The 22,756-nt window shown below is 44.5% G+C and overlaps 3 protein-coding genes across 10 annotated transcripts in view; 1 reads left to right on the top strand and 2 right to left on the bottom strand.

Annotated features, from left to right (window-relative positions):
- PHTF2 (putative homeodomain transcription factor 2) overlaps positions 1-1,926 on the bottom strand; it is a 106,877-nt gene extending 104,951 nt beyond the window's left edge. For all 3 annotated transcript variants that reach the window (XM_052680872.1, XM_052680870.1, XM_052680871.1), the window contains exon 1: positions 1,820-1,926. The gene's annotated coding sequence lies outside the window, so the exon portion shown is untranslated. The remainder of the gene's footprint in view (positions 1-1,819) is intronic.
- A 273-nt stretch (positions 1,927-2,199) lies between these two features.
- TMEM60 (transmembrane protein 60) lies at positions 2,200-6,013 on the top strand. Of its 5 annotated transcripts, none has more exons than XM_052680930.1 (3): positions 2,207-2,309; positions 3,048-3,130; positions 5,356-6,013. In XM_052680930.1, the coding sequence occupies exon 3, from the start codon at positions 5,397-5,399 to the stop codon at positions 5,799-5,801; it is 405 nt and encodes a 134-aa protein (XP_052536890.1). In that variant the 5' UTR covers positions 2,207-2,309; positions 3,048-3,130; positions 5,356-5,396; the 3' UTR covers positions 5,802-6,013. The 5 variants fall into 5 exon arrangements, with proteins under 5 accessions (XP_052536887.1, XP_052536890.1, XP_052536888.1 ...); XM_052680928.1 differs by lacking the exon at positions 3,048-3,130 and adding an exon at positions 3,888-4,110 and having other exon boundaries at positions 2,220-2,309; XM_052680931.1 differs by lacking the exon at positions 3,048-3,130 and adding an exon at positions 2,934-2,983 and having other exon boundaries at positions 2,243-2,309.
- An 8,131-nt stretch (positions 6,014-14,144) lies between these two features.
- The window catches only part of RSBN1L (round spermatid basic protein 1 like), a 45,418-nt gene continuing 36,806 nt past the window's right edge, over positions 14,145-22,756 (bottom strand). For both annotated transcript variants that reach the window (XM_052680866.1, XM_052680867.1), the window contains 3 exons: positions 20,403-20,570; positions 15,345-15,453; positions 14,145-15,249 (listed from right to left, as the gene is read on the bottom strand). In XM_052680866.1, coding sequence (XP_052536826.1) covers positions 14,611-15,249; positions 15,345-15,453; positions 20,403-20,570 — 916 coding nt within the window. In that variant the 3' untranslated portion in view covers positions 14,145-14,610. The remainder of the gene's footprint in view (positions 15,250-15,344; positions 15,454-20,402; positions 20,571-22,756) is intronic.

Below are 22,756 nucleotides of genomic sequence, written 5' to 3'. Positions count from 1 at the left end.
AGCCTGAGGAGCTGAAGCAAAGCCCAGTGGAAACCCAGACGCAGCCACGTGTCCTTTCTATTGCAGCACCAAGAGCCCGATAGTTCACACCCCACTCCACAGCTCACAGCCCTCCCAGCTCTCCCAGAGGCAGCACTGTGCAGCACTGGGTGCCACTGGGACAAACTTTCAGGGCGAGGCGAGCTGAGTCTGCTCTGGGAGAAGGCCAGCACCGCTGGAATGCTCTAAACGTTCCACAGGGCTCAGACACATTGGCAATTTATTTGTACGGCGCATTCCACATAATGCAAGAGGAAAAAACCCTTCTGCAAACACTGAATTAAACAAACCAGGTTTCCAAATTCTTTTTCAGATGACTCAGAGTGTTTTAGCCTCTATAATATTTACGTCCAGAATACAAACATACATTGACACTAAAACATAGCAACTGAAAATTCAGCTGCACCAACACTCCACTTTAAAAGGGGATCAAGAGCTTAAATGGATAAGTTCTGAATGCTGCTCTCAATCTTTGCTTTCAGAACTGTTTACAAATACTGTAAGGGAGATCTCTGGGGGAAAAAAAAAAAAAAAAAGAAAGAAAGAAAGAAAGAAAGAAAGAAAAAGAACTGACAGAAGTGTGATGTGCGTAAGTCCATCAGTCTGTAAACACCTCACCAGGACAGGAATAAGGCTCCTCAGGAATTATCCTTTATCAGGATTATCCTTTCCAGGGAGTCACAAAGAAAGAGGCAAATCAAAGAAGATCACTAAAACTGTCAGAGCCACAGAAATAGCCAAATACACAGGGCTATTTATAACCCTGAGATTTGATCGAGGAACGCCTTTAGCCTCCAACCCAGCAAAACAAAAACACCCCAACATGGGATTTCAGCCCTTAGCAACCACCATTCAGGGGGGGATGCTGCAGGTTGCCTGAAGGGAGGCCCTGCTGCAACGGACACCGCCAGCATCAACAGGAAGATGGAAGCAGGCGAGGTGCTGATGACACACATCATCCCTGTCAGAGAAGCAGAGCGCCAGGAGTGTTAAACATGCAGGAAGGAGCATCTTCACCAGAAAAAAGAAAAAAAAAAAAAAAAGAAGAAGAAGAAAAAAACATTTCGGAGCGTTAATTTAAGCACTCTCAACAAGTTTTCCAATTAATTACTTTCTCGGGTTAATTAAGACACGGGCAGAACGAGAGGCAGGGCAGCGGCGCTGCTCGCCGGGTGACAGGCAACGTGCGGGAGCGCTGCGAAAGGCGCGGGGCGCTTAGGACACCTGAGCCGCGCCGGGACAGCTCCGGCACCGCGCGGCCGCTTCCAGCAACGCTCCGCGCGCCGATGCGCCGGCAGGGGGGCGGCACGAGGGTTCGAGCGGCGGGACGCGGCCGGCACTCCGCGGGTCGGCGCGGGAAGGGGAGAAACGGGGCGAGGGAGGGCAAAGGGGCGGGCGTGCAAGGCGCGCGGAGCGAGGCGAGCTCGGGGATGGGGGTGCTGAAATCCGGCGTTTGTAAGGGCGGGGAATACCGAGAGCCCGGGCACCCGGCACCGGCCCCGCGCGGCTCCGGGCGGGGAAGGGCCCGACGCCGCGGCCGCCCGCGGACCCCGCGCCGCACCGCGCCGCTCCCGCCCTGCCCCGAGGCCGCGGCCGCCCCGCGCCGGGGGTCTCCGCGCTGCGGAGGCCGAGGGCCTCGCTCCCCCGCGAGGCTCCGATCGGAGGGGCCGAGGCTGCCGCGCCCCGCCGCCCTGCAAGACCCGCCGCGGCCCCCCGCCCGCCCCACCCCGAGCCCTGAGGTGAAGTTGGCGCCCGCTCCCCCCGCGCGCCCCGACCTTACCGCCCCGCGCGCCGCAAACAACGGGCAGCGAGAGGAGCGCGAGACTGCGAGGAGCGGCGGCGCGCGAGGCAACAGCTGAGGGCGGGGGGAGCGCAGAGGGAAACGAGGAGGAGGAGCCGGCGCGCGCCCGAGCAGCAACCACCGAGCGCGCGCACGTGAGGGCGTGGGGCTCCTTTGTGGGCGGGCGGAGACGGAGCGATTGACGGCGCTGTGAGCGAATTGGCGACGAGGAGAAGAGAGGCAGGCGGGCAGAAGGATGAACCTCCACCAACCGCCGGCAGGGAGGAGGGCGGCCTCGTTTTGACGGGCGTCTCGCCGGCCCAATGAGAGCGGGAGCGCGGTAAGAGAGGCTTCCCCGCTGGCCAATGGAGAGGAAAAGGGGCGGAGCTTCCTGTGGCGAAGCGGGGCGGGCGGAGCCGCGCTGCCTGCGCGGAGCCGGGCAGGCTGGGGATGCGCCGGGACTTTGCGCGGGGAGGCCCCGGGCCGGGCGGTACGTAGGGGGCGAACGGCTCCAGGGTCCGTCCGGGATCGGGGTCCGTCCGGTGGGCGGCTCGGCTCGCGGGAAGCCCGATTGAGGCCGGGCCGGGCGGGATGCTTCAGCGCGGCCCTGAGGGAAGGGCTCGGGTGCCGAGTGCCGGGGTTGGGAAGAAAGGCTCCAAAGCTGTGGGCGGTCGGCACGGAGCTGTGCAGGCTGCAGGGGCGGTCACGGCTCCGGGCTGCCGGAGTCCCCGCTGTCAGGCGTAAGGTTTGAGTTGGGAGCGTTCCTGTGGGGAGCCCGGCTCTGGCCGCTTCCCGCTGGGCAACCCCGTGCTTTTGCGCTTCGTTCCGCCCATCGCCTGCAGGCCCTGCTGTCCCCGCAGTACGGCAGGGAAAGGAGCGCCCAGCAAAGAGCGAGTGAAAGTGTTTACCGCGGGCCTATGGGAATGCGTCCCGTTGGTCGGGTACCCACTGAGTCACCCTTAAGACGTCACTTAGTGCTTAGATTTATATTTAGTTGGGCTTCAGTTCCTACAACTTGTAAGTAACTTTTGGGCTTTATGTGTACACTTGTAGCTCTGTTGTTAATGCAGAGCTGAGTGCTGTGTTTAACTTTCTATGTTTTCCTTCTAAACAGGACATAGCTAGCTAGCACAGTATTCTAATTATTGTGCTCATCCCACTGAGGTCAGTAATACTACTTGCATAGTGTCTCTCATCACTGATAATGTTCACTTCCTGCTAATTACAGGAGTCCCACTAGGAGCTAACAGTGTTTTTATTTTTATACTCTGCCACTGACATTACTTCAGTGCTTTCAGAGAACTGGTTCAGGTGCGTACCAGATTTGCATCCCTTTCCCAAGGTTAGCCATCTTGTGACAGCTCGCTTCCAGCTGCTTGCAGATACTGTTCTTTCTTTCCTTACAAAATATGGTCACGTTCTCCTTGTCATCAATCCATCCATCACTGCCATCTGTATCCCCAGCTGCTGGGTTTTAGATTTTTTTTAGCATCCCGTGCTTGTACTACAGGACTGTAAGATCTCAGAAGTACCCTTGGATTTTTTGAATTTTCACCCCAAAAACACTTATAGAACTGAGTGGAGCCCTGCAGTTCTTGTCCAGTCATGCAGGTACATCCCTTAACTACGGAAATGAAAGGCAGCGTCACGTCCCTTGCAGAGGTTTTTGTCCGCTTGTTTAAATTGATTTAAATGAGGTGGTTCTGAACCTCGTGAAATGAGCAACTTTCTAACTAAGAAGCTCCATCTAACACCTCTTCTGTAGCTTTCTTTTTTGTCTTTTTTACAATAAGGATGGTGAGGCACTGGAACAGGCTGCCCAGAGAGGTGGCGGATGCCCCATCCCTGGAGACATTTCAAGGTCAGGCTGGATGTGGCTGTGAGCAACATGATCTAATTGTAGATGGCTTTGTTTATTGCAGGGGAGTTGGACTAGATGAATTTAAAGGGTCCCTTCCCATTCAAATGATTCTGATTCTGTTTTCTCTAGAGACAGTTGATAGCGCCTTCATCGAGTATCCAATAACCCGATACTTCTAAGAGTCTTGAATTTCCTTTTGCCTTTCAGGCACAAGTTTCCAGTCTGCTTCTTTGGTTTCTCCTCCCTCCAGTTTGTACATAAGAGGTTCTCCTCCCTGTAGTGCCTGTCATGATGATTTCCAGAACGAGTTCTCTGGAATGTTTTCATGAAGGGAATGTTGAAAGTTTCAGATCACTGCATTCTTCACCGTAGCCATCAACTTGTACTTGAGGATCCTGAAAATACTTTCAAAGAGCGGGAAATACTTAAGGTGGATTATAATAATTGTTCTGTAGTCCTGTCTGACAGCTGGTTTATGTGTGTTCCTACAGACAGAGCAATGCTAGCTGAACTTCCATCTGTTGTTTTTTTTTTTTTCAGCCTGCCTAGCAATTTAAATCCCATGTATATGTTGCTGCTCAGCTCTGCCCCATCCTCAAGGATGGGTCCCAGTTTTGCCCTTCAGTAATGGGCTTTCATCACACCCTTAGAAAGTCTGAGCAAGCTACAGAAATACTATTTAAAACTTTATTTTCACTTGTTCAGCTCAAGAAACTGACCTGGGGTCTCTCAAGGGCCAGAGGGAAGAGCTGCACTGACAGTAACTCCAACTTGGATTATTTTAGGCTTGGCCAGATCTATTCCTTAAAACAGTTCCCACTTTTGCCCTCAAAGACTTAGCAAAAATGAAATCTGGTTGAATTACAAATCAGGTGACAGAGGGATAATTTTAGTGGCATACAGAATGCCTGTCCCCTAGTCCAGTTTAGTGTTCCAATGTGGGGGGAAAAAAAAATTAGAACGGAAATGTTGCTAATAGTTTTCTGCCTGTTCAGGGAGTTGAATAGACTTAGTGGATCTGGTAAGCATCAGTAAGAACAGCAGCCACAGCAGGAGCCAGCAGTGCCTGCGGGGAAAGGGGCTCGTCCTGCCCCTCTGGGAGCAGGCAGGAAAGGTCAGATGCTAGGTTCTGTCAGCTGGAACAAAGCAAAGTTCAGTTTGTTTCAAGCAAAACAATATTGGTTTTACAGAATTAATCGTTATGACATATCTAAATCTCAAATATTGAAAATAGTTGCTTATGAAACCTGTTTTTCACTGGTATGTAATTATTCATTGTTGTAGCTTGGACGACTAAGGAGGATCGTAGTTCTTCCTGTTCCTGCTTTACAGTTGGTACTTTAGACTTGTAGTGAAAGTCTTCTGGCAGTTGTAGTGGTTAAAAGTCTCATTTAGGAATATAGAAACCTTTATGACTGATAATTTGTTCCTGTTTTTCTTTCATCATGACTATAGTGCGATTTAAACATACTACTAGGCCAGTAAATAGATGTACTCCTAGCAGCCAGTGCCTGCATACTTTAGATACTTGCCGCAATGCAAGCATTATCCATAAGCTTCAGTATTTTAAGATTGCTGTTTGACAGAAAGAGGTGCTATTACTGTGCACAGAACATGCCTGGTGGTTGTATAATGACAGCTTCTGATGGCCCTCCTGTGTGTTTTGTTTCGTTAGGTTGCTGACCACTTGCCAGACTTCCTCTCCAAGCTGTTTAAATGAGAATGTCCCTGGCACAAAGAGTACTACTGACATGGCTTTTTACATTACTCTTCCTCATCATGCTGGTGCTGAAGTTGGATGAGAAAGCACCATGGAACTGGTTCCTCATTTTCATTCCAGTCTGGATATTTGATACTATTCTTTTAGTTATGTTAATTGTAAAGATGGCTGGACGTTGCAAGTCTGGCTTTGACCCTCGCAACGGCTCCCAGAACATCAAGAAGAAAACCTGGTATCTCATTGCAATGCTGCTCAAATTGGCCTTCTGCCTTGCCCTCTGTGCTAAGCTGCAGCAGTTCACCACGATGAAACTAGCCTATGTATTTATCCCATTGTGGGCCTTGCTTATTGGGGGTATGATTGAACTTGGATACAATATTTTTTATGTAAGAAGAGACTAAGCTGCGTGTCGCTCTCCAGTTGGAGATTTGGTACCGATTTGCTGGATTATTAGTTCTGCCACAAATGTGATCCCTAAGGCAGAATGCCACCCAAGGAAACATGCTGGAGACGTGACGTACGCCAGGCTGAAGACCAGCAGTAGACTTGTACCATTTTTTATTTTCAAATGGTCGTACTTTCTCTTGTAAATAAAAGTATTTGTTCCACATAAGGTGTTTTAATATGGGTGTTTGTTATATGGAGTAAAGGTAAGCCTTTTCCCATGCAGATAGATACTGGAAGGAACCACAGATGTTCTATCCTCTGAATTCAGCACTTAGGGGATCCTTGTAAGAAAGTTATTTATGTCTTATGCTGTCACTCAAATTTAAGAATCAGTAACAAATGGAAGCCACTAAAAAGAGCAAAAAAGTAACTCAGCAACATCTTTTTGACATAAGAATCCTCTTTTGGTATGAAAAACTGAAACTAAACTGAGTTCTTAAGTGCTGAAACATAAACAATATGTTCACCTAGGGAAAAGTGAGTAGCTGAACTATGGCAGTAGCCTAACATTCAGAAGAGAGGAAGAAAACAATAATTATGATCCTAGTAAGAAGTCACTTGTGCTTTAAGAGACTGCAGCTGCTGTAATGCATTTGTACCTGCAGGAAGTGGTATTTTAAGGAAAAAGATAGTTTTTAATGCTGTGGTGTATTAAATCCATGGAAGTGAAGCTTTGGCTTTTGGGAGCATCAGCAAACACAGATGTGAGCAAAAGTACTTCTTCAGGGACTTCTGGGAAGATCTGAACAAGAATCCTATTGTGTGGGTTGGAAGTCCTCTTCCAGGAGCCAGGATAACATCAAATTCAAGTCTGGGTTTCTTAGGACAAAATTAAGAATATGCTGATCCATTTACGTTTTCTGGGTACAAGAAAAAGTTTCAGTGAGTGAAAAGAGACAGGGAAAGACTTCTGATGTAGCAGCAATTGATTAGATTAAAATGCCTCATGGGAAAAATATTAACTAGTTGCATTCAACTGCATGTCCTCTTAAAAGGGAAGCTCATCCTCTGTCCCTAGATTTTTTGCTTGCTCTTCAATCATACAGACAGACATAGAATAAATACATAGCAACCAGGACCCGTTGCAGCCTGAAGCACTGGATCATGGCTTGGAACACAGGCTAACAAAGGATTTCTCAGCATCCATCCCAGTTCACAAGCATCACGATTTATGGGAAGCTGAAATAAGAACTTTTCTTCCCTCCAGAAGGAAAAAAAAAAACCCATGGCACAACACATTTTCTTTCCTTCGGTAGCAGCATTCTTCTTTGGGAGGCATCCCTGTATCCTGCTTAGCTCTGGAAAAGCCTTCAGCAATGCCTGTGTGTTCAAGTCAGACTCTTGCTCACTCCTGAAGAACAGGCTTCGGCATCTTTGTGAACTTGAAGTGAAAACAGCACTGCAGCTGGGTGTAGCAGGATGCTGGGGGCAGGAGGAAGGGCATTCACCTCAATGCAAGCTCCCCAGCCTGCCTGCCATGGGAAATGAGTGCACATACATACATGACGTGAGGAACAGTCAGTGCACCTTCTCTGGCTCCCATGGCTGAGATGCGTTCTCTGTTATGTCCTACGGCTGGCAAGCCAGGCTTCATGTAAAATGTTTATTGGATGAAAAATGATGAAAAAATGATGAAGGTGAAAATTATGCAAAGACCCACCGACCTCCGAATCATGGTAAACTTCTGTGAGCCACTTGCTGCAAACACATAACCAGCACCTGAACTTAGGTGAGGGGGTCTCAGTCCTGAATAAGGCCTGATGGAGAATATGGCAGACTCACTTACCTTGCTGCGGTATCTTAGGGCACCAAGCGTAAGAGCGAGCGTCCCTGGCCTTTCCGCAGCTGCTTGGCAGGGCTGAGAGCGGGTGGGAACTCATGGCGCTAGTGACCAAATACCTTTGGGCTTTCCTCCAGCCTGGCTGCAGGACTGTGGTGAGGACATGTGTGCTCCCAGGGGACAGAAGGACACGTGTGCCGGTGGCACCAGCCTGTGGTTTTTAGCTTTCCAAAAACCCATCCTCGTGGAGCACTGTGGCTCACTGGGAGGAGAAATCCAAGCGGTCGACATTTTGCACAATGAAAGTTTTTCTCATGGGAAAGAAAACACAAAAAAGATCTTTATTTGGAAGAGGCAAAGAAGGTAGAAGCAGCAGCAAAAAAGCCAAAACCCCTCCTGCTCAGAAGAGCAGTGCAGATTTCCTCACTGAAGCTGATACTAACAGATGGTAGTAACTGATGGAAGAAGAGCAACCAGCCTCATTAGGACCTGCTGTATTACAAGATGAACTGCAGAAATGACCGTGCCTCCTTCACAAATCCCCTCTAGTTCACAGATGCTCTTACTATCTGGAAGTTTGGCATCTCCAGTTTACTAGGACTGAGCACAGTTATTTCAAATTGTTCTCACTAGTGACAGGATGATGGGAAGCCTCAAGTTGCACCAGGGTAAGTTTAGGTTGGATATCAGGAAGAACTTCTTTACAGAAAGGTTAAGCACTGAATGGGCTCCCCAGGGAGGTGGTTGAGTCACCATCCCTGGATGTGTTTAAAAACTGTTTGGATGTGGTGCTCAGGGACATGATGTAGCGGAGGATTGTTAGAGTTCAGGTAGTATGGTTAGGTTGTGGTTGGACTCAATGATCTTTAAGGTCTTTTCCAAACTGAGCAAATCTATGATTCTAATCTCCTCACAATTGCTGCCTACTCTCAGGTTTTGTTGTTGTTGTTGTGGGGAGATTTTGTTCTTCATCCATTTTTAAGGGTCTACTTAAAAACCTGGAAATGAATCTCTGATTGGAAGTGCTGAAGCAGCAGTTTCTTCCTGGTGGCCTGCATAGGTCATGCACAGTTTCACTCATCAGGAGACATTTGTAGGATGCAGCCATCTGGAAACACTGAGTTTTGCAAATTTTTTCTTGGTCTTTGATGATAAAAATATCCCTTTTGATTCGCTACTTCGCATCGGTTCTAACGCTGACTTAGAGCTGCAGCTGCGATACCTTTGTACTCTTCTGCCTTTTTCTGCTATCAGAACTTCATTCAGAAAAATCCAATCCAAATTTCACTGTGACTCTCCAGAAGCTGATGCAGGAATTACAGCTGCTTATAACTACCATACTCTCAAAGGCATTGGTTACAGCACTGAACCAAGATGAGTGAAAACAAAAGGCAGATTTGATAAAGCACCAGGGGATGCAGAAAGCTGATGCTGAGATGGCTCATCCTGAATTGCCAGAAGTCACACCCAGTGACGTGGTGGTACAGCAGAGAACGCCTGTCCCAGTTGCATGGCGCAGCTGTGACACGGAGCATGGGGAGAAATCTGCTTCAGAATGCGACTGAAAGGTTTTCTCTTCTGAAATGAAACACTGTTGATCATATCCTGATGACTGATATGTAGATAATATATATATTGATAGCATATATATGGTGATAAATATTCTACATCATTTATTTCTATTCAAATCATTCATACAAGATTGAACACTTCAGCATGCATTATAGATGAGTATCTACTTTTGTCAGATTCAGGAAAATAAATATTCAATGCACATGTGTAAAAGACCATGAGACTAAATTTTTCCATTACTTATTTCTATTGCTTTTCTTGATCTGTCAGCATCGTAGAATAGCATGAAGTTCTCTGTTCTTGTACTTGGAAGATACAGTTGTGCAACATACATCCCAAACTTGAACCTGAACACTTTAAGAATGTGCATACATGCATTCCAAATGTACTGCTTGGCACGGATGACAGCATTCAAAATAAGATAGCACAGGACTGAGTTACAGGATGACTTAAGAGATGAAAGCAGTACTATTTCTGACAAATACACACAGTAGTGCAGGAGCAAAATCTTTATCTCGGGGAAATTTTCACTTTTGCCCAATGGAAAAGTGGTCTAATTGGCAAGGTTTTCTCCTTGGAACTCTATGGAGCACCTTTCTCAGCTAACTGCCCTACAACACAACCAGATTTAAAAAACAAAAATTCCATGGAAATCAGCCCTTAAAACACAAGCCTAACCTCTGCCACACACCACAGTCTCATTCAAGTGAAGTGGAAATCAGTCGGTAGAAGGAAACATTGAAATAGTTACTGAGAAATAAAACTTGATAAAAATACAACTTTAATCTTCTCCTTTAATCACCGCATCAGAATATCACATCCATACACCAAATGTTGAAGGAGTATTTAGGACTAATGACCTCATCAGAAAGCTGTCTATCAGTGTGGCCAGAACACAAGGCAACCAGTGGTTCCCTGGCACTTCAGTACAGAACATCTCTAAAGCAGAAGCAATAACAGCATCACAGTACAAAGGAACACAGAGATTGGGAAAGTCCACATCCGATGACTCTAACAGAACTAGCAACCTAGATACCACGAAGTTCATCACTGCTTCTGGGTGAGAAGCTGCACACACAGCAGAATTGTTTCTATTTTTTAAGGAAAATGAAATGAGTGACCCATGGGAGTAAAAGCTTTCCAAGTGTTCACGTGTGCAGGAAACTCAGCAGGACGGCACAGAACATCAGCATTACCTATTACACAGTTTCTAAAGTGCGTTTCATCCACCCAGTAAGGTACCAAACAAGTAGTAGCAGGGACTCACAACCCAGGAAAGCATTTTTAACAGCATCTCACACAGCAGTCAGAAGTCATCCTTCCCATTTCTGACTCGTACACGTTCACAGTCAGGTCAAAGGCGCTGGCTGCCTAAGTGAACTCAGCTTCGTCTGACCGTCACAAAAATGAATGCAATTACAGCCGAGAAGCCTGCAAAGATGTCTGATACCATTTGATCAGAATTAGTACAGCTTTCATCAGTAGGGTCAGTTGGTGACCCCTCTCACAATGGGTCTTTTTCCTGTGAGCATAAAGAAAACATGGTTTTTTTTTCATCAATTCAGCATTGATTCACATGCACATATTAGAAAATGGTCATTTTTAAACAAAGAATATTTTCCTTATGTTTCCTGGAAGACTTCTTCAATGTTCCAAGTTCGTAACATTCTGCCAATCTGTTTCCACAGCAGTCAACCATTCCACGTGTCCATTCCCTACATTATTTGCAATGCCAATATATTTACTGCGCACGTGCATTTTTACTTAAAAATCAATTTTATTCATCACCAAGGAATTCCTTCACAGATGAATACTTAAATCATCACCCTCTGAAATAATACTTTATTTCTAATACTAGATAGAATTAATATTTCCATTAAAGTATTGAAATATTCACTATAGTAACAAGGAAGGGGAAATCTGCATGCCAGCAGTACCTGTAACAAAAAGGCTGTTTTGGAGTCAATTTGCAGGCATCAGAGGGCTGGGGGTGACACAACACCAGCAACACCTGTACATAACACATGAAGCCAGCTGCCAGTGAGATGCAAAAGCTCCAGTAATCGTAACAAAAACAGTAACTACCATCTTGAGAGCTATTGGTAAGGTCAGTAACAACGCAGCTCTTTGCTACTCACAAGAACAGTACAGGATCTATGGAAACATCTCTAAGGTTCTGCACATGTGTCACTAGCTGGGACAGCACGGCAAACACACGGATGTGACCACCACTGCAGTACAGGCACTGTGCCTCACGTGGATTTTTTCCATCTGCAGAAGAACATGGGCCAAAAGAGAACACCAGAGATTTCAGCCAAAGTAACAGAGTCATGAAAAACTGAAATCCAAGGGGAAGAAAAAAGCAACAAGCACAGACTGGTGTCAGTCCATCGCAGGGCAGGAAAGATTTATTGCTGGAGCAAAAGTCTGGATGTGAAGCCTGATGTATGCAACAGGAGCAGAGGATATCGCATAGGACCACTTGACACCCAGATTTTCATCAGACTAACGAACAGCTTGGGAGCTGAAATTCTCAGAAATCGTCCTCCTTCTTGAAAAGCAACCATATCAAGATGAATACACCACAGGTAGAGGACAAAGTTTGGTTTTCAAAGCTAGCCAAGTGTATCCCGCTGCAGCTGGTCAATGCAAACCCTGTGCACATTTGTGTACAATGGCAGTTCTGACAGCCATTGGTTGTGTCCTGTTCGTGTCCTCTCTTCAAGCTCTGCCTAACAGTCAAAATCTAATTTGTCTCAGAAATAAACAGTGCATAAAAATTGTAAGAACTGCTGCTACTTCTCTCTCAAAATTCTGAAAATGACAAAAAAAAAATGGGTTTAAAACGTGGGCAGTGAAGAAGCAAAATGTCAGAATGAAGACATACCTGAGCAGAAGTTTGAGAGCACACCAGCCAGGACCACTGAGCAGGTTTTCAAATGGAAAAATGTTCTACTGTAAGCATAAAGTCATATTTGCTACACTATTTTCAAATATTGATTTCTTCAGTCTAGAGAGGACCCACAGTACAGAAAAGTCTGCCATGGGGGGGGGGGGAAGGAAGAGGGGAAAAGGGGAGGGATGTATAAATTTCACTGAAATCCAATAGGAAAAAAATTGACTGCTCAGCATACGGATCAACAGAACACAACTGAGATTCACAGGGGAAAAAATTTAAAAAAAAGCTGCATCTGTCAAGGCTGGCTGGTTCTCATAAAGCTGGAGCTGTCTACTAATGGATGTGAAAAGCTGCGTGCTGGGTAGAAGCTACGACCTGCAGCTCCTCCCTGCTCTCTGATGGCTGGCACAAAGAAAAGGAATGGAAGGCTACAGAACGGCGTGTTTGCAAGGCCAGGAGATTATGGGTGGAAAATTCCAGATTGTCCAATGGGAGCTGAGAGCACGTTTCTATCGCAAAGGCTCAAATCCTTACATGGACCAATTAACACCTCGAATCCGAGCATGCTGGAGTGGTAACTTACCGCGTCACACATGAGCCATTTGCTTATGGAGCGGGGGGAGCGAGATCCCTGAGGCTGCAAAACTGGTAGTCATCTCTTAACCAGAAGTCATGAAAACAGCAATTAGATTTCGCCACATCCAAGAGATTCATGATTCTATTGCTTCTCTAATACATAATTATGGCTACGTAAGAGTAACATTTAGCAATTCAAATGCTGATTTAATTAATAATTCCTCAACAGACCTATTGTAGATTTAAACACATTAGGGCACACGACAGGTAAATGGCTGATTTCAGTGCCAGGCATAAGTACAAAGTAACAATTTTAACAACCTAGGAGCAAGAAACATTTGCACCAAAAGGCCCTCGGGTAGTTGAACAAGACAACACCTGGGAAAGAAAACAACACATTGTTCTATTGCTACAATTGAAGCCAAAGTGATCACTAAGCATATCAAAGGTCTTGATTTGTGCCTGTAAGGATGTGTAATTTTCAAGAAGCCGTAGGGAAAAAAATTGCCCCCCAGAACCTGGAGACTTTAGGGCTTCAAAAATAACAACAGGCCTAGAATCTCAAGTTTTAAATATTTAGTTGAAGGACAGGCTGCAGGGCAGGTTACTGCTGTTTGTAGCTACCTGAAAAAGAAACAGCGTTCAGATGTGTTTGTACTACACAGCAACACGTTACACACAAATAAGTTAAATTACAGTGTTTGCCATTACCACATCAGACGCTAGCTAGCCTTGTAACCTCTTCTCTCAGAACACAGGTTGGGAAAACTACGGAGTTCCACAGAGTAGAAAGAGGTGAACAGTCAAACTTGGAAACTGCTATCATTTTCCTGATGAAGAAATTGTTACTTCTAACCTGGGACTCGAGGAATCTTCCTACCAGACACACTGGCCAGTCTATCTGTACTGCCTTGCACTATCAGCACATGGAGCAATCTTAATCAAATTTGCCTCCGTGAGCATCAGGCCGCCACTCAAGCTATATTGGCTTCAGTTTGAGTAACCATTTAAAAACATTCTTTGTTCTAATTTAGTCAGATAACTGATATGAGCTTTGTTTTTAAAACGTGGAAAGCAATATATGAATTGTGGCTGCGCAGGGGTAGAAGATGAGCACAAAAGGAGTTTGCCACCCTGCCCAGCTCAGCTACACAGATGCCGGCAGCACTCCTGGAGCCCACTGGTGCCCAACCTCCTGACACAGAAAGGCTGCGGGTAACGTTTGTCTCTGTTCCACATCAACAACTGATGACAGGATTCGGAGAGCGCCTTTAATGAGCAGCTGTGCAGGGAGGGCTGATTTTGCATTCTGACTTAGTCTTGGCTGACAAAGAATGCCTCCGCTCTACCTCAGTTTGCTGCAGCTCCTCGCTCCGCAACGGAGTGAGAGCATCCTATGCCTTAGTGCAGGTAGAAACAGAACCATTGACAGAGGCAGTTTAACTGAATTATTTTTTGCAGACCCAAAAATAAAACCAATCTGTTATTATGAACCTTTATTAAGTGGCTCACATTTCAGTATAAATCACACTAAAAAGATTTTTAAAAAAGATATTTACACTACAGTGCTGACACATTTAAAATGAAAAAATTGGTATAAATAAGCTCTATGGAAAAGCCTGGAATTGTCAAAAAGAATTCTGGCTCATCTTACAAAAAATATATATGTTAAATGTCAGCTCTACTCTAAAACCTACAACTCAAAATTATTTAAAGACTTCTTTATGTTAAACCTGCAGTGTTTACAGTGCATCTGGCCCTAAGTGCTTTGATACTTCACAGTTATGGACAGGCACTGAGGAATGTTACAAAGCTACATAACTATCTTCTGTAACAGATGCGAAGGCAAGTCACAAACTTGCCTCACAGAACTTATGAATCTTTACATTATTACATCATTAAGTTTAAAAAGGAATTTAAAACAATATATACAAATTTAGCACAAAAAATCATCCTCTCTTTGTCCATGCAGTTTTGGATATGAACTATGTTGTCTCGTGTCATCCGGATGTACGTGACTGCCGGGGCACAACTTGCCTTGTAAGTCCTTGCTGCCAGGTTCAAATTTGGAACCCGTTTCCAACTTAAACGCCGTCAATTCAACCTGATCCAATCTAGTCTGAACATTCTGGCCCCTGCTGTCATGGGGCGCCACAGTCTTTTCAGCAAGATCAACATTCATGGGTTCTTCTTTAATTCGGTGAGATGCAATAGGTTCGTGTTTTACCGGCACAAATTCCTGCTGCAGAACGTCTGAAAGTTTGGCGTCTTCGGAGGTATTTCTGCTTATTGTACAAATCCTGCTGTCAGTCTGAAGTCCCATAACCGAAGACTTGGGGTCTGCAGAGGTCCCTGCTTCGAGAGTGCTTGCGTTTTGAGAAGCTTCTTCTTCGGAATGATACAGCTTGAGCCGGATGTGCCACGCCAAGCTGCACACCGCTGAAACTGTTTTGAACTGGTGCACAACATTCCTCGGGATAAAATAGATGTCATTATCAAACAACTGAATTCTGGCATATCGAATGCCTTCCCTTCGCAGCTGATTCAGTTTTGCATCGTCAACCCACTGGACACACTGGAAGGACAAAAGGAAAAAAAGAAAAAAAATTAAGGGTGAAAACTTTGAGCACTTGCAGAGGACAATTAATGAATGGTTCACAGTGTGCTTACCTGTGAGAGTGGAGGCTCATGCAAGTCCAACTGCATGCGCTGAACTACCTCTAAGAAATCCTCAGCATGAAAACAAATTACATCTTTGGTTATACGAGGCTGCTCAGACCTACAGGAAGGCAAGAATTGCACAGTCAGAGGCTGAAACTAATATGGTAAAGAGAATAATAAAGGAAATCTGCAAACAAAGGATAAAGGAAATCATCTAAACACAAACTCAGCAATTCTAACACAGACCACATTTCAGAGAATACAAGCTGACTAAACTGGCTTGTTCTCAATCATGAGTTCAATTCATGACGCTGATTAAATGAATTATCTTAGTTTTTCATTTTTTAAACAAGTGCTAACATAAGAAGCAGTGAAAAAAAATCAAAGCTCCATACTTTTACTGACCTCCATCTGCCTCGCAAAGACAGGTGGCCCAGAGATGTCAGGGTTACTCTGCCAACACTTTTTAGTGCGTTACACCCATCAGGTACCTCAAAGCACACCGTAACACCAGTGAGACTGCTGCAAGCACTGCTTGGTATCTGAGCCTCACAGACCCTGTTCAGACTTGAGAATAAAGCTGGTTCTAATTATCTGCCACAACACCAGTGAGCAGCAAGCACCAGCATCCTTCACAGCATCCCCTGAAAAATACACTGGTGCTTGCACTAACTAGACAGCTACAGAGGAGCAAGATCTGAATTATGGCTTCTCTGAGTATTCAAACTGTTACAGGAAATCACCTCTTGTCCCACAGCACTTCTCTGAAAGAAGCACCATTTATACAATAATGTCTCCAAAGGAATTATCTAGAATTAAGTAACAAATGCCACAACAGCTACAATCCTTACCACTTCCCAATCTAAAAATAAAATTCAGTTCTTCTACATAAAGCTAAGATTTGCATGTGGTTTTGAGGGATTTTTTTCCCCCTCCTCCCCCCAGTAAAGAAACATCTGTTGATGAGATGCCCTTTGCATATGGCTGCCATGCAGGGTCAGCACAGCGGCCGCATGTCCCTGGGGAGCTGGGTGCCCCCCTCCTCCCAGCTGGGCCACAAGTGGGATCTGTTCCCTCAGGCAGAACAGATCCATGCATTTCTGAGCACACCACATAGATTGCTGACCATGTTTTCAAAGCACAAGAAGATAACTGTTCGTGGTTTTTGCATACATATGGTACTGGTTTTGTCCTAAGAAGCAGGCAGTGATGCAAAGTTTATTGGGCTTCTCAAACTGAAGAGATGCATACATTTGATTCAGGTCATAACCTCAACAAAGGAAAAAAAAAGAAAAAAAAAAAAAAACAGTTTAAGCTGTTTAACTACAGGGAAATTTTTACATCACATATTGTACTCCCAGTTTTATGAAGATAGAAACATCTCCCTCCATTTGTTTCTATACCCTCCATTTCTATATCCTCCTGAAGAGGTTTTCAGCACTGAAAGCAAAAAGCTTAGAAGAACCAGCTCTAATCAACAGCATGAAAATACCTGCTGCGTGAATCTACTTTTTATGTCAGATATACAGTTACATTTTCATCTTTTAAAGACATTTAGTACAGTTTACATCAGGGAAGACATGTATCTGCATTTGGAGCTAATGTCATTTGTAAAGTAAGTAACTCTTAACTCAGACATACATACAGAGAATAATCAGGGAATACACAGAGAATAAAAAGGATTTCAGCCCAAAGCCAAGTTCTCACAGCAGTGTTCACTCAGTGCTTTAAGCATTATGTCAGGACACAGGACAGTAAGTGGTTTTTTTAGTCATGACTTTTCTCCCTACCTCTACACACAAGCAACAAAATGGTTACCAACTCTGTACTGCAATCATACCACAGAACGTGGCATTCTTCTGTAAACACAGAAAATTGCCAGGGAATTTTTTATTCTGCATTTGCAAACATGATTATTAGCAAAGCAACTCGGATATTCTATTTTGTACAATCTGAAGCAAGTGAAATGCTCAGGAAACAGTTCACTTAGATGTCCAAAGAGATTTTCAATCCAAACTATGAGATGCCCTGGCCACTGTGTCAGCTACCACACTACTACTTCTATAGTTAGACCAGGAGCACAAAGGATTGCAAGGCTTCCTGCTTAAATCCTTTAAAAATACCCAAGTAGGCCAGACATGTAATTACCACTTTTATCACTTGGGCAGTAACAACAGTTTTACAGTCCTAATGATTTGCAGGAGAAAACGATGTTGCTGCCCCACAGAGAAAGAAAAAATTTCAATCTCCTAACAGCACAATTCCTTCATAAAGCTGATAAGGATACATTAAGTTTATTGTTTCTCCAAGTTGTTGGCAAGCACAGTCACAAACAAAATTCTTCAAGGTAAGATAAGCTGTCCATATAAACATTCAGCTGTAGGTATAGAGGAGTCCCTTCAATACTAACACAGATACATTTTGCCCAAGAAGTACCAATAAGCCTGCACAGCACCCCTACTAGTTTGCTGCACATAAAGCATGATTCTTCTTCAGTACCCTCTGACCACAAAACCCAAGATTAGCATCACAACCACAGCCAGCAATTCCCAAACAATTCAGCAGCTGAGGAAAGCAATTTCTTATCTTTTAAGTGCTTTTCTAGGCATGCTGCCCTACAAGCACCAAGCAGCTATCTTTCTGTGCTCTACTCACTCTTACACTGAATACAAACTAACCACTCAGTTCAGCAAGTCTACGAATTTCTTTATTTTCCCCTCACGAGAAAGAAAATATGTTAATATATGGTATCTTCTTGTTACGTGTGCTTTTATTTCCACTGTGCCCTCCTCACTCCTGGCATAGCTCCAAGTTTTACTTTTGTTGTCAAATACAGTTTTCAAGATTTCCACACATATTGCTTTGTTCAGTATAAAACCCCTCACAGTTTAAGAGCCATGGTAAAGGTAATAGCTGAAATTACTTTAATGTGTTGCAGTAATGTCTCATTATACAAAAGAAACTAAACAGGGCTTATAAATACAGCATGGTACCTTCTCAAAACTGTACTGACAGGTAGAAAGGGAAAGAAGTTGTCACAGAGGTCAAATGTAGCTTGAAATAAATCATTTTTATTCCATCAATTGTGTTATATTTTTCTCTCCTCTACAGAGAATCACGGAATCACCAAGGCTGGAAAAGACCCCAGAGATCATCCAGTCCAACCATCCACCCATCACCAACATTCCCCACCAACCCATGGCCCTCAGTGCCACATCTCAACGTTTCTCCAACACCTCCGGGGACGGTGACTCCACCACCTCCCTGGGCAGTCTGTGCCCCTGCCTCACCACTCTGTCAGAGAAGAGGAATTTCCCAATATCCAATCTGAATCTTCCCTGGTACAACCTGAGGCCATTCCCTCTCATCCTATCGATAGTTACGTGGGAGAAGCAGCCGAGCTCCACCCCACCACAATCTCCTTTCAGGCAGTTGTAGAGAGTAATGAGGACATCCCTGAGCCTCCTCCATAATGAACCAGTTCCCTCAGTCGCTCCTGACAAACCAGTGCTGCAGACCCCTCACAGCTTCATTGCCCTCCACCTCCAGGGCCTCAATATCATTCTTGCAGTAAGAGGCAATTTATTACATATATCAATTCCAATTTTTTTCCCCGCATTAAAAGATACATTTTCAGTCTCTATGCTGAAGCGAAATGCTCATTCTTTCTTCCTCTCCCTTAGGCTGAAGTCTGATTGGTAGATCTGGCTATCTCCAGATCACTTCTCAATTTACATATAAATAAGTTTAACAGGAATTTTAATGGAGGTTGGACAGATTCTCTTTTCCACAAGCTCCAACCTAGAAGATGGTGGTTTCATTCTGAAAAGCATAAAAGGTGGGAAAACTTACTTGTAGAATATAAATGAAAACGTAATGATATCCAGGAGGGGATGATCTTATTATGGAGGGACAGGGTGAGGATAGGAAGTTCCTGGATAAGTTTAAATCAAATGAAACTCTTCCCAGGTTCTAGGGACGAGTTTGTTTTCTCACATTTTCCTTGATAAAGCTTTGACAATGCTCTCTCCCCCCTTCCCTCAATCACACCTCCCTCAGATTTACGCAGTAGCTCAACTCTTGCTCTACTACCACTCCTCAATCTTAATTCACTCCAGCTTCACACAACCAAAACAAGCTGGTATTTTGAAGCTCCAGCTGTCATGAGCCTGATGAGAAGTAAATCATAAAATCTCAGAGCCAGAAATAAGAACACGTTCACTTCTAAGCAATCTAGTTCTCCCCCAGGGGCAATTATTTCCTATCTCAATTAACTCTTGCACTGTAACATAAATTTGCATTATCTCATCCAAAGGAAATTCTGGGCAGGAAGACAGAAAGAGCAAAAGGTGGTTCTATTTAAGTATACAAAAGGTAACCTCCAAAACTAAGGTCATTCCCCCAAACCAAGGTCAGAAGTTCCTGAAACAAAGATTCTTTGTTCTGGGCGACAGAGCCCACGGGCTTTAGGGGTTTCTTTATTCAGTCAAAATGTAAACAGCTTCTAACAAGATAAATTCATTTCCTGAATGACACGTGGGAATTTCAGACAGACACTCAAGACCATCACACAGACTCCAAGAAGATTCTTCTTATGCAATCTACCATTAACGAGTCAGAGTTACAGCAGCCATGACTTTAAAGCAAAAACAAAACTTTTGCTCATATCCAGACAACACACAGAATTGCCAAAACACCTTCACCTGCACCTATGAAGCAGAAATTCAGCTCAACGTGCACACATTATTTAAACTAAAACAAAAGTGTGAAGAATTTTTTACATCCAACATCAACTTCATTACAGCAATTCAATCATAGCTACTAAACTGCTGCTGCAGGGCACCTTTCCAGTTTCGGCCACGCTGCAAGCTGTATGCAGTCTTTTAAAGGGCAGACAAGCACAGTTGGTGCAAAGAGAGATAGAAAAAAATCCAGTTATCTACAAAGTATTATTTAAATACCTCCAATGCTAGATTAGCCTATTCAGTGCTCAGTCTTTTGATAATAAATGGAAATTGAGGTAAATATTTTCCAGACGCCCAGCTGAGTAAGTCAGTCAACACATACCACTCTCCACAGTGCACAGCCTTCAGCACTCCCACAGCAGCTGTAGTCTGTCGTTCAAAACCTTGTCCTATGTGATCTGCATGGGCTCGTGTCCGGTCTTCAAATAGCATTTCACGTGGTTCACTGGTTCGAGGTAGGTACTGCAAGTTTTTTATTTCATTGGTAGTTCTGTAGAACAAAAATAGTACTGGTGATACAGAAATTTCCCTTAATTGTCTGATTTCTATCCACAGCCAACAGGATGGTGAGACTATACAGTCCAATGAGAAAGACAGTAACCCTTACAGCAAACAAAATACGTAACGAGCTAAGCAAAAATCAGAATACTGATGCAAACAAAATAATTTGTCAGGTTCCTAAGTACATTAAAAGGCCTTGATGACTCAGCCTCTCTCATCTACACACCCTCACAAAGCACCCAGGAGTTTCATATTTAAGGTTAAGCCTGAGCTTCAACCTTGCCTGAGCCATGCTATAAAAGCATTCATCTTCCACCAGCTCACAGTGTGTGCAACAGTTTGATAAACACCACAACCATTCTTCAAGCAGTTTTTACCATTTGTGTTTCCACTGAACTGTCAGAAAACATGCATGCATATTTAATTCCACACTACAAAACTAAGAATGAAAAGCAGAAAGATTTCTTCGGAGTTTAATGAGCATGGAGGACACAACACAGTGGTGAACAGAGACGCAAGACCTTTTCCTGTATCCAGCCTATGCCTGTGCTGCGTGCCACAAAACATTTTTTCAAGAGCTACTTAGAATGCCAGGTTGCACATGACATCTAGAGAGCATGTGGTCTACCTTCCCATGCACAACCACAGCAGGTTGCTCAGGGCTGTCACCTGTCAAGTTCTGAGCATCTCTGAAGGCAGAGACTGCACAAGCTCTGAAGAACCTCTTTTAGGGATCAACTGCCCATACAGTAAAGGGGGTTTGCTTCTGTTGCTATTGTTTTAAATGAAATTTCTTGTAACGTAGCCTGTGCCCACTCCCTCATGTCACCAGGCACTGCTGAAAAAGCGTGATTCTCCTCTTTTTCTCTCTCCTATCAAATGCTTCTACAACACTGCTGAGCCTTCCCTTCACAAGGCTAAATCCCAGCTCTTCCAGTAACCAACTTGCATATCACCAGATCTGCTTCAGTATGCCCAGGTCTGCCTTGGACTGGTGAGCCCAGACAAGGGCACAACAAACACTCTGGATGTGTTACACCAGTAAGGGAGAAGAATGATCTCCATCAGCATGCTGACAGTACTCTTCATAATCCCGTCCAAACAGCTGCTGACCTGCTTTGTTACAGAGGCACAGTGACAGCTTACAGTTTGTCATTCATGAAGACTGGCAAGTATTCATCTATCAGGCTGCTTTTCAGCCAATCAGTCTCCAGCCTGAACTGATGCACACTTCCTCATAGGTACAAGATCCCAAACTTCTCTCTGCTGACCTCAAAAGACCTGGCCTGTCAAGTCCTCTGGCTTAGCAGCACAACCCTCTCGTGCATCAATCACTCCTTCCAATTCTATATTGTCTGCAGACTTGCTGATGTCCCATCATTAATGGGAATATTGAACAAAGACTACCCTGCAACTAGACTTTGAGCTGCTGATCACAACCCTTTGAGCACAGAAATTAAGCCAATTCTTGATTCATTTCATTCTTCATCTGTCTAGCTTGTCCTTCATTAATTTGAGTGTTAGGAAGTTAGGTTAGGCAGACAGGTGTCCAATCTTCCTAAAGCCAAGATAAACAACAACTCTAGCAATACCCTCATCCATTATGCCAATCATTTAGTTGTAGATTAGAATGGATTCACAGAATAAACGGAGTTGGAAGGGATCTGTAAGAATCAAGTCTAAATTCCAACCCTGTGTCTGAGAGCATAGTTCAAATGCTTCCTGATCTCTGGCAATTTGGTACCACGACTCCAGCCCTACAGAATCCATGCCAGGGCCTGACCACCTTCCTGTGAAGAACTTTTTCCTACTCCCCAGTTTGACCCTCTGACACAACACCATGCCACTCCTTAGATTCTCACTGGTGTCTTCAAAGAGATCAGCACCTGCCTCTCTACTCTCTGTCATTAGGAAGACCATCAGGTTGATAAGGCACCATTTCCCATTTACCAACTGATGCTAGCTATACCCAATATCTATTACTGTCCCTCATGTTTCAAAGTCGCATTCTTCCCAGGGTCAAGGCAAGGTTGACTGGCCTGTAGCTCCCAGGTCCAGCTCCTTGCTCTTCTGAAACATTAGAGTGCTATCTGCTTTCTTCCAGTTCTCAAGAACATTGGCCAATCGCCACAACCTTTCAAAGACAATCAAGAGCAGCCTTGCAATATGACCAAT

Source organism: Tympanuchus pallidicinctus, unplaced genomic scaffold, assembly GCF_026119805.1.
Source record: "Tympanuchus pallidicinctus isolate F22 unplaced genomic scaffold, pur_lepc_1.0 scaffold19, whole genome shotgun sequence".
Taxonomy (NCBI): Eukaryota; Metazoa; Chordata; class Aves; order Galliformes; family Phasianidae; genus Tympanuchus; species Tympanuchus pallidicinctus.
Note: the sequence above shows the minus strand (reverse complement) of the source record. Positions and strands in the feature narration are given on the sequence as shown.